Raw genomic sequence first — 10239 nt, 5'->3', positions numbered from 1 at the left:
AGACCGCTACGGTGTTCTAAGGGAGATTCTATACACATCTAGTAGAGCAGATTTTTAAACTGAGCTTTTTAGGAATCGCTCCAAAGTTGAGGTAAGTGGTAGAATTCTTAATTTTTGGGGTTTTAGACATTTATTTGGGGTTTATGGGTTGAGGAAGTGTTGAAATAATAGGTTATTTGGGATTTATCTTATTAAACTAGGGATTTTGATTTAGGATTTAGGTGAGCACCGTAGGTATCATTTTGGGGTTCCTTCCGGCATAATTCAGGAAACCAGGTAAGGGAAATAGATTAAGCCATTAGTTTTTATGAAATATCGACTTAAATGGAAAATATATTGATATATAAATGTATATGATTATCAAGGGAGTTTTAAAAGAAATGTTAATCTTTTGAACTACAATTTTGAGTCTAGGGCTATGTAGATATTATTTGTGAAAATGAAATTTGGAAGGTAATGAATTTTTCGGATATATGTGAGGAATACTAAATGTGTATTTTCAGTAAACTAAATGAAGAACATGGGTTGGCATTTGATATTTTAAATGATATGATTATGTGTATTATTTAAACGGTGTGGCATGAGTAAAATGTAAATGTTGTGATGAATTATGATATGTATATTTATGAGATGCTGGGAATACTAAAATGTGAGAAAAATATGTATTGCATGTGTATTGTTTGATATGAAATGAGATTCATGTGAAGTGAACTGTTACAGAGGAATTATATGACATGGGATTCACGTGATGTGAACTATTACAGATGATGTATATGACATGAGATCCATGTAAGGTGGACTTTACATGAGACCCATGTAATGTGGACTTTACATGAGATCCACGTCATGTGAACTGTTACAGATGATATATATGACATGAGATCCACATAAGGTGGACTATATATGAGATCCACATAATGTGGACTATATATACGAGATTCACCTAAAGTGAACTATGTAATATGAACTATTGAGAACATAAAAAGATGTATATTGCAGAGATAACAGATACATAATAAAGTAAGAATGAATTGTATATTATAGTATCATATTTATTTGAGACGAAGTATACTCTTCGCCCGAGGGCTTGCTAAGAAAGGTGAGTGCCCTAATAGGTATCAGATGTAGCCATATTGGGTTGTATAACGTATTAGGGTAGAGGGAAGCTAATTGTATGGGTGGGTCATCTTCCTTATTCTCGAGAACTTCTGCCAGTAAACTTTTGTTTGAATGTGTGTGTGAGTACGAAATAAATTATCCACCTGAGGGTTTACTGAGTAAAGTAATTGCCCTGATATACTTCAATTGTAGCTATGAGTTGCATAAGGTATCAGAGCAGAGGGGGTGCTACTTGTATGGGCAGGTAATCACCCCAATCCTTAGGAACTCTCATTTTATTAAAATACACTGCATGTATGTGAGTAAGGATAGAGAATGTTTTCATAACTGTGATATGTTTATAAATGATGATTATATATATTTGCACACAAACCTCATGATAGCCACACACTAGCGTTAATCTATTTTGACTTATTGAGATGTGTCTCACCCGATATGGAATTTTATATTTTTCAAGGCCTTCACGTGATTGAGTCTAGTGGGCTCAGGGCTAGTGTAACATTTTTGAAAGAGAGTGAGGGTATAAACTTTAGTTATAAATTTTGGGGTTGTAATATATTTATGTTTTCAGAATTGTAAATATTTGTGAATACTGGTTGCTGGGTTATGTTTCTGAAATGTATATAGATGTAGAAACTCTTGTATATTTTGAGGAATTGTCGTTATTTTCGCTGCGTGATTGAGATTAGGATGTCAGGTACAAGTAATAGAACACGTGGCACCCGGGCCTCGCTTGCTGGGTTCGGGGTGTCACGAAGCGGTATTAGTGTTTTATTTCAAATAACACTATGGACCCTAGAAAACTGGGTTCAGGGTGTTACAGTAACGCTTCTAATACAAGAAGATGATGTACAACAATAAAGCACAATATGCACTCACATATGATATCAATATAAAGCTAAAGTGAGATATTGTAAATACAATATATCAACTCACAATAGTATGTGTATCACTATGTATGTGTAAGTGAGTGAGATCTTTGATTCAAGATGAATAATCACAATATGAATACTCAAAGATTGTCTACAACCCTAAGCAAATATCTCAATAAAAATTTTCAAATATTAGGCATAATAGATAATAGGATTTTAGATTGCTCACAAATATATTGTCAAAAACACAAAGCAAGTTTTTCAAAGATCCAAATGCCTTATATGATATCTTAAATATATTTTTCAAATATGAAGCACTAGAGATATTTCAAATTAGCTTATCCAAAAATATTATCAATAAACACAAGATAAGCTTTGGAATCTTGCAATAAGTATGCTAAGATCCACAAGCTGTAATTAGTTCTCCCCAAAAATATTTATCAAGTGAAATATATGGGGAAACTTCTAGCTATACTCTTAAAATTGATTTTTAACAAGTAAAACAAGAGAGAGTATTATGCCTTGGATGAAGAATGAATGTCCACAAAAGTTTTGCTATCCTTCAAAAGAATTTTTTTCAAATGAGCGTGGGAAAAAGGATATAGAGATTTAGATATGAAAAAATCAATGCCTAAAATAATTTCTCTCTTGAAAAGATTTCCAATACAAAAAGAATAAAAGAGTATGGAATTAAAATAAAAAATTATTTGAGAGGATTTTCTAATCTAATCTCTTGTTGAAATCTAAGTAATGAGGGGGTATGTGATACCCTGTGGAAGAAATATTTAAAAGGATTAGATGTTAATACCCATAACAATAAGGTGCACCTTTTTTTTGAAAGTCTTCCCATAAGAACTCAATGGTTAAGCGTGCTTAACTTGGAGTAATCTTGGGATGGGTGACATTCTGAGAAGTTTTTTCAGGACTTGTGTGAGTGAGAACAAAACACACTGAAAATTACATGTATTGGTTTATGGGGCCAGTCATTAGTTCGATAAGGCCCGCCTCCTATTATCTGGTCCAGGTGGAGGAGGAGAGACGTAGTGCTCTATGGTAGACCCAAGTTAGGGCGTTACAAAATGGTATCAGAGCAATTACCTAGTCGGAAGTGTGATGAGATTCACATCGCTTGGGTTTGGAAATATGGGTTCACAACGAGGACGTTGCGTTCTGTAAGTGAGGAAGAATGTGATACCCTATGGAAGAAAGACTTAAAAGGATTAGATGTTACTACTCATAACAATACGGTGCACCTTTCTTTTCGAGAACCTTCCCATAAGAACTCCATGATTAAGCGTGCTTGATTTTGAGTAATCTTAGGATGGTGACCTTCTAGGAAGTTTTCTCAGGAAGTATGTGAGTGAGAACAAAACACACTGAAAAGGACACGTGTTGGTATGTGGGGCCAGTCATTAGTCTGATAAGGTCTGCCCTCTGTTGTCTAGTCGAGGTGGAGGAGGAGAGACGTATTGCTCCCTGATAGACCCAGGTTGGAGTGTTATAGGGTATATATAGACCTTGGGAAAAATATAGTCATTGAGGACATATTAGGGATTTTAGAATTTGTTAAGTGAAAAATTGACCCTAATTACCATGGTAATAACGTGCCAACCTAAGAGGCTCAGTAGACCAAGGACAAAGTTCGGTCGACCACTTTTATAAGTTCGGTCGACTAGGACAAATTTGAACTATAGATTTGGTCAACCATATCAGGGCGATGCTGAACCTTTCATGGGTTCGGTCGACCAAGGCAAAGATGTGGTCGACTATTTATATAGTTTCGGTCGACCATCTCAAGTTTAAACTACATGGTTTGGTCGACCAAGTAGTTGGGGTGTTAGTGGTTAATGATTTAGTCGACCGAGGACGGTTCGTTCAATTCAGCATGGTCGACCGAGTGAAGTCAATATGTTGACTTCTGACCTATTCGGTCGGCCGAAGCGTTTATAACGCAAATTGGCCAGTCGATCAAGGCTTAGTCAAACTTTTGACTTTTTGGCCTATGGTCTGTTCGGTCGACTGAGTTAATTAATACTGGAAGGGTTCGGTCGACTAGACTTTTGACTTTGTTCAACTCCTCAATTTGGTCGACCATTGAAGTCCAGTTCAAAAAATGGTCGATTGACCGAGACTTTTAATTAAGTCCAAAAAACCCAATGTCGGTCGACCATAAAATTCATTTTGGCTCAGTTTTTCACCTTAAGTTATTTTGAAAACTTTTGTATTAGTATAGCTTTTAAGAGAAAGGTTTTTCCTGAAAATTTGTTGGTCTCTAAGGTTGGTCTATGGCCTTTGTTCAGTTCCCTATGGTCTATCTGCGGTCATCTAAGCTTAACAATTCACATCATGCATATCATGCATATTATTATATACCAAAATATAAGATTAAATATTTTTACAAGATCAAATAAATGTCTTCTTTTTTGTTCTTCTTATCCATGGAATGCGTCAAGTGTGTGATATGAGCTTTCTGCGCTTCATGGTTTCCAAGTCTCTTTAATTTTATGTGTGCTGAATTTTAAACTTGTTCACATACTAAATACACACATAAGATATTGATACTTTTTCAGCATCAAAACAGATATCAGATTTAAAAAGTCAACATTGACATTATAATTTATAATCTAAATTCGTATATTCAAAAGAAAGAATACTGTTTATTGAGTCACCCAACCTAAAGGCTTAACAACATCAAAATATTAGTGATTAATGACACAAAAAAAATTTATTTTAGATTTTGCAAAAGAAAAAAAACCCTTAGCTTGATAAGCTATAATTATTTAATTTGGAAAAGAGAATGTCTAAGGAATGACTAAAATGTATTCGGTAAATAAAAATTTTATGCAGTTATGCATAACATTCTGTCTTGCTCTGCGTCATCCATTGGTCAGAAGGAAGTCTTTTTGAAAAATGAAACCCGAATTGGAGCGCAGAAGTTCAATAATGGCAGACGAGCGGAGGAAGGATGCTTGCCGGCCAGCGGATCAATTTTTCGCAGGTGGTGTGAGCGCCAACCGCACTGATTTTTCAATCTCCATCGACGACACCGAGCAACGGCGAAAGTGTACATTTCTGCGGCTAACGGAGAAATTCGCTGGCTAGCGGCTGAAATTAAGAATACTGAGAATACTAGGACGCTGCGGCCGCAAAGGGAGGGCCGGAGGACACCTAGGGCTGGAATGACGCGGCAGCAAATCAACTGAAGTAATCAATTTACATGCCACGTGGCATATCAAGATTGGTGAACCGAATGAACCGCACACAAGGAACTTGATCTGAGTTGATTCTCAACCACTCACCCAGAATATCAAAATGGTCACCTGTTCTTTTCTATCACTCTGGCAGAAGACTTTCTAAAGCCCCAACTTCTTCTTCTTCTTCCTCACGGAGAGAGAGAGAGAGCTCGAGAGAGAGAGAGAAATGGGTTGTGGGAATTTCTTCTACTCGCTAATCATAAGCTTCTCGGTAGCTCTGATAACTTACAACATTATAATCTCTGCAAATGCTCCTTTGAAGCAAGAATTCCCAAACCCAACAGATTCATCTGCATCATCATCATCCTCCCATCGTGTTTTCTCAGTGGACCCCGTCATCAAGATGCCGGTTGATAGGGCGAAATCCAGTTCCACCAAGAGGCTGTTCCACACCGCAGTCACAGCCTCTGATTCTGTGTACAATACATGGCAGTGTAGGATCATGTACTACTGGTTCAAGAAGTTCAAGGATGGACCCAATTCCGAGATGGGTGGGTTCACTAGGATCTTGCACTCTGGGAAGCCAGACAAGTTCATGGATGAGATCCCCACTTTCGTTGCTCAGCCCCTTCCCGCTGGAACCGATCAGGTGTTCATGGGTTTGTCTAATTTTTCAATTCCTTTCTCATTTCACTGAAATTAGTTGGGCTTGCGCATATATGGGTTCTCAATTTTGAAGGAATAGGAATAATGGTGCTCTTCCCCTGCCCCCTTTTTTCTTTTATTTTAATTTTTGCTTTAGTTTTTGTAATTACATTTTTGTTGGTATTGTCTCAAACACGTACGCCAATGTTCCCAATTTGATATCTTTTGGGGTTTTTGGTCTTCGTTGTTAGTAGGATGAAGTGCAACCATTTCTAATTTTTGCATCTTTTGGGAGATTGGATGATCCATTTTCATGGATTATGCGCTTTTTCCTGTTGAAAACAGTGACTTTTGCTTCCATAGCAACTTATCTTTTTGCATCTTTTGTAAAAATATTCCTCTGTTCATAGTTGTTGTCACTTTTCGGTTCCGGCAGTTGGAAGAAACCCCGGATGCAGGAGCACCACCCCAAGCAGACCTGCATTGGGTGATCCTGGGGTGGAGGATTTTATCTTTCCTTTACTTTTCCAATGTTATTGTTGATTATAATTAATTACATTCTTGTACATTTAATCTTATTTCACAATTACAGGGTTATATAGTCCTCAATAGACCTTGGGCATTTGTTCAGTGGCTTCAACAAGCAGACATTAAAGAAGAGTATGAAACAATTTCTACTTTGGTTGAGTTATAATTTCTTTTGTTTAATTTTTTAATATAGCTTATCAAAGTTGTTTCACTGTATGCAGTTACATTTTGATGGCTGAACCAGATCATATAATTGTCAAGCCCATACCAAACTTATCAAGGGATGGGCTTGCAGCCGCATTCCCTTTCTTTTATATTGAACCTAGAAAGTATGAGTCCACCCTTCGGAAGTTCTTCCCCGAGGAAAATGGTCCAATAACCAATATTGACCCTATAGGGAACTCTCCTGTCATTGTTGGGAAGGTTAATGCTTTACCTTTATGGATGATAACATGGATCAATAATAATCATGGCATTTTATTTTGATTGGACGTTCTTGATATTTTGAGAAATGATGTTAGGAATATCTGAAAAAGATTGCTCCAACTTGGATGAATGTTTCCTTGGCAATGAAGAAGGATCCCGAAACAGACAAAAATTTTGGTTGGGTGCTTGAAATGTGAGCTCTCCCTAATTGAAGCAATAACACATGATGTTCCAGCAGGTTCTTTACTTGTGCCTTTTGTTCATTTTACCATGAATATGCAGGTATGCTTATGCTGTTGCATCTGCTTTGCATGGTGTTGGTAACATATTGTTCAAGGATTTCATGATTCAGGTTTGATTTCTATCTTTTCATATCTTCTGGCTTGAATCTGTTTCTCCTGACCAGTAAAGCCACCCAATAGAATACCCCCACAAGTCATGAGAAGACTGAGAAGTTGATGAGTCTGTGTTGCATTATGACCATATGTGGTCTAAAGCACCTGCCTAAATAGAAAACATGCCTTAAAATTTTAGGAAGATATGTCTCAAAAACTGCCCATTGACAGACCAGGATGAGCATGTTAGATCTCTCTCTTCCAATTTACTGTTGCACTAATTATGCACTTGAAAAATAATTCCTGTATTGATTGCGTTATTACTTTCCAAATGGCAACTTATGCTTCATCCACCTCCTCTTTTACATGCTATCACTCTTCTCTAATCTAAATTTATCTATACCATAGTTCTCCAAAAATTGACAAATCTTTATTTCACCGCCAAGGACCTTAATAATTTTCTGAACCCTATGGTGGCAATTGTCTTGGCATGTTCTGTGATCTTTTGATGTTATCAGCCATTGAAACATGCTATAAAGTTCTTGCAAGGACGAATGGGGAAATATCAATTATCAGTTGGTGTAGCATAAGCATATTAAGTAACTTTAGGTTGTACAGTGTCAGTTGTCAAATATGTAGAGACTTCCCATCTTAAGATTGCCTGCCTGTACTTATAATTAAATAGCATTGCTATGATAATAGTTTACATTCATCTAATTTGGTATTGCTTGCTTTCCTTTTTTATTTGTGACAAATATCAGCCTCCATGGGATGTTACTGTCGGCAAGAAGTTCATAATTCACTATACTTACGGTTGTGACTATGATATGAAGGTACCCTGTTTGAAACTGAATTTCTTACTATATTTTTATGTTCCTTGTTTCTTTGAGCTGAAGAGAGAGAGAGAGAGAGAGAGAGTCTCTGCACAATACTGCTACTGAATTTTTTTTGGATTTATTGGGAAATGGACCCTCTTCAAAATAAATAAATAAAAATTCATTTTCCTAATTTATCAGTGGGTGCATTAACACTTATTTAATTCTCTATTTTCAGGGAAAGTTAACTTATGGAAAAATATGAGAGAGAGAGTGCATAATACTGCTATTGACTTTTTTTTGGATTTATTGGGAATTGGACCCCTCTTTAAAATAAATAAATAAAAATTCATTTTCCTAATTTATCAGTTGGTGCATTAGCACTTATTTAATTCTCTATTTTCAGGGAAAGTTAACTTATGGAAAAATAGGAGAATGGAGGTTTGACAAAAGATCTTATGATAATGCTGTGCCTCCAAGAAACCTTACACTGCCTCCACCTGGTGTCCCGCAAAGTGTGGTAAGTTTGCTCACCTTATGCTCTTGGATTTTCGCTGCCATGTTATCCCACATAATGATTTAATATTTACAGGAAAACATCTCAAGTTTTTAATTCAAGAAATTATAAATTGTTTATAATGTGGACCATAGATACTCTATGATAGCTTAAGTTGATGCAACCTAGGAATTTGAGCTGCAGACTGCATGAACCAAGAAAATCTTTGTAATTTCGTTGGTGAAATTATATGGCAACAATGCACCGCAATTGAAGCATTAGGGGGCAAATTGACTATTGTGTAAAAATATTGGAGAGCAGGGTGTAATTTTGCCTCTTGTTTTTTCAGTTTTGGGTGGGGGTGTTTTTAATCTTTATTTGTTAACTGTTGTAGAAAAAGTTGCAATAATTTCAGAAGAAAATGCACTATGGGAGGGGATCATTATTGTTGTTTAAATGGCTGAACTTTTTGCTTTGGGTTTTACCCTTCGCAGTTAATTTTGTTTCTCCAACACATTGTTAGTCATGAGGTTCTTTTCTTTTCCAAAATTTTTGTCATTGGTTTTTTAACTAGTGCCATAGATTTCCAAAATGTGTGGTCCCTTGGAAATGACATTGTTTCACATTTAAATGTGAAAATCTTTTTGTCACACGAAATTGAATAATTTCCAGAATCACTAAATGAGTAATTTTATTTTAGTGGTTAATATCTTGTGTCATGTTTATCCAGTCCCAGTCCCCCAGCCTTATGAGAAAATTCTAATATGCAGGTCACTCTAGTGAAAATGGTGAATGAAGCCACAGCAAACCTACCAAACTGGGGAGCTTGAAGAGGAGATCAAGACAAGAAGCTGGCATGGTCGATGGTGAGGATGGAAGCAATCCATATGTCAGAAAATGCCATGTATCTTGAACAAAATGATCTCCCCACACATACACGCCCAAATGTGGTGGGGAAAGCTTAAATTTGCAAATGTAAGGTTAGCTTGTCCTATTTGCATTGTTGCATATTTTGTACTGTAGCATGATCATAGACATAATTTTCCTGGGTATTAGGTTATACCGTATTGAGGATAGATATTTCAAGAGAGAGACAATATACCATCAGCACTTGGATGTAACACTTGACAGATTCTTGTATGCATTGCAGTTATTTAGTGATGTTTGTGATTCTCTGTTATCTTATAACTAATTTAAATAATGATCATGGTTGATTTCATAAATTAAGTCCTGCTTTTTTCTTTTTCTTTTTTTCCTTTAGCATATTGTTTACCATAGCAGTTGATAGTGCGAAAAATGCTTGTTAAAGATCATGGTTTTCTAATGCTCTGTGAACTAGCTGTCACTTGAGTGTTTAGTGCAAAATTTGGTTGGCTCGAAAACCTTACAATCAACAAATGTTTCCAAGGCCCACGAAATGGGAAAAGCAGGTTGCAATCCATTGATGTTGGATCTAACTTATGGATATGAATAGGTCCACACAGAAGGTTGGGCTTGCAATCTGGAGGACAATTGAAGTCAAAGCTTTAGAAACTCTCCTATGCTCAAGTTTCAAGAGCTTGTCTTTGGTAAGTCTCCTCTATTTTTGAGGCTCAACTTACCTTCTCTATGGACATGGTCGCATCCTTGAATCAAATCCAGCATTAGCAGACTAACATCATTTGTGGGAATGACACAAAAAGTCACGGTGCATCATGTACATGTCATTAGAATACCCATAATGACTGTATGAAGCCATGTGATGATGAAGGTTGTCACTCGGTCTTCTTCTTCTTAACTTCAATATTTTGACCTAGAAAGAGCTTTATG

The 10239-nt window shown here is 36.4% G+C and overlaps 1 protein-coding gene across 1 annotated transcript; it reads left to right on the top strand.

Annotated features, from left to right (window-relative positions):
* The first annotated feature begins 4898 nt into the window (after positions 1–4898).
* LOC131150456 (hydroxyproline O-arabinosyltransferase 1) lies at positions 4899–9653 on the top strand. Its single transcript, XM_058101180.1, has 8 exons — positions 4899–5834; positions 6423–6490; positions 6580–6781; positions 6880–6977; positions 7067–7136; positions 7881–7952; positions 8341–8454; positions 9201–9653. The coding sequence occupies exons 1-8, from the start codon at positions 5412–5414 to the stop codon at positions 9258–9260; spliced, it is 1107 nt and encodes a 368-aa protein (XP_057957163.1). The 5' UTR covers positions 4899–5411; the 3' UTR covers positions 9261–9653.
* The last annotated feature ends 586 nt before the right edge of the window (positions 9654–10239 follow it).

The sequence above is a fragment of the Malania oleifera genome, chromosome 3 (genome assembly GCF_029873635.1).
Source record: "Malania oleifera isolate guangnan ecotype guangnan chromosome 3, ASM2987363v1, whole genome shotgun sequence".
NCBI lineage: Eukaryota > Viridiplantae > Streptophyta > Magnoliopsida > Santalales > Ximeniaceae > Malania > Malania oleifera.
This window is presented reverse-complemented; position numbering and strand designations above follow the sequence as displayed.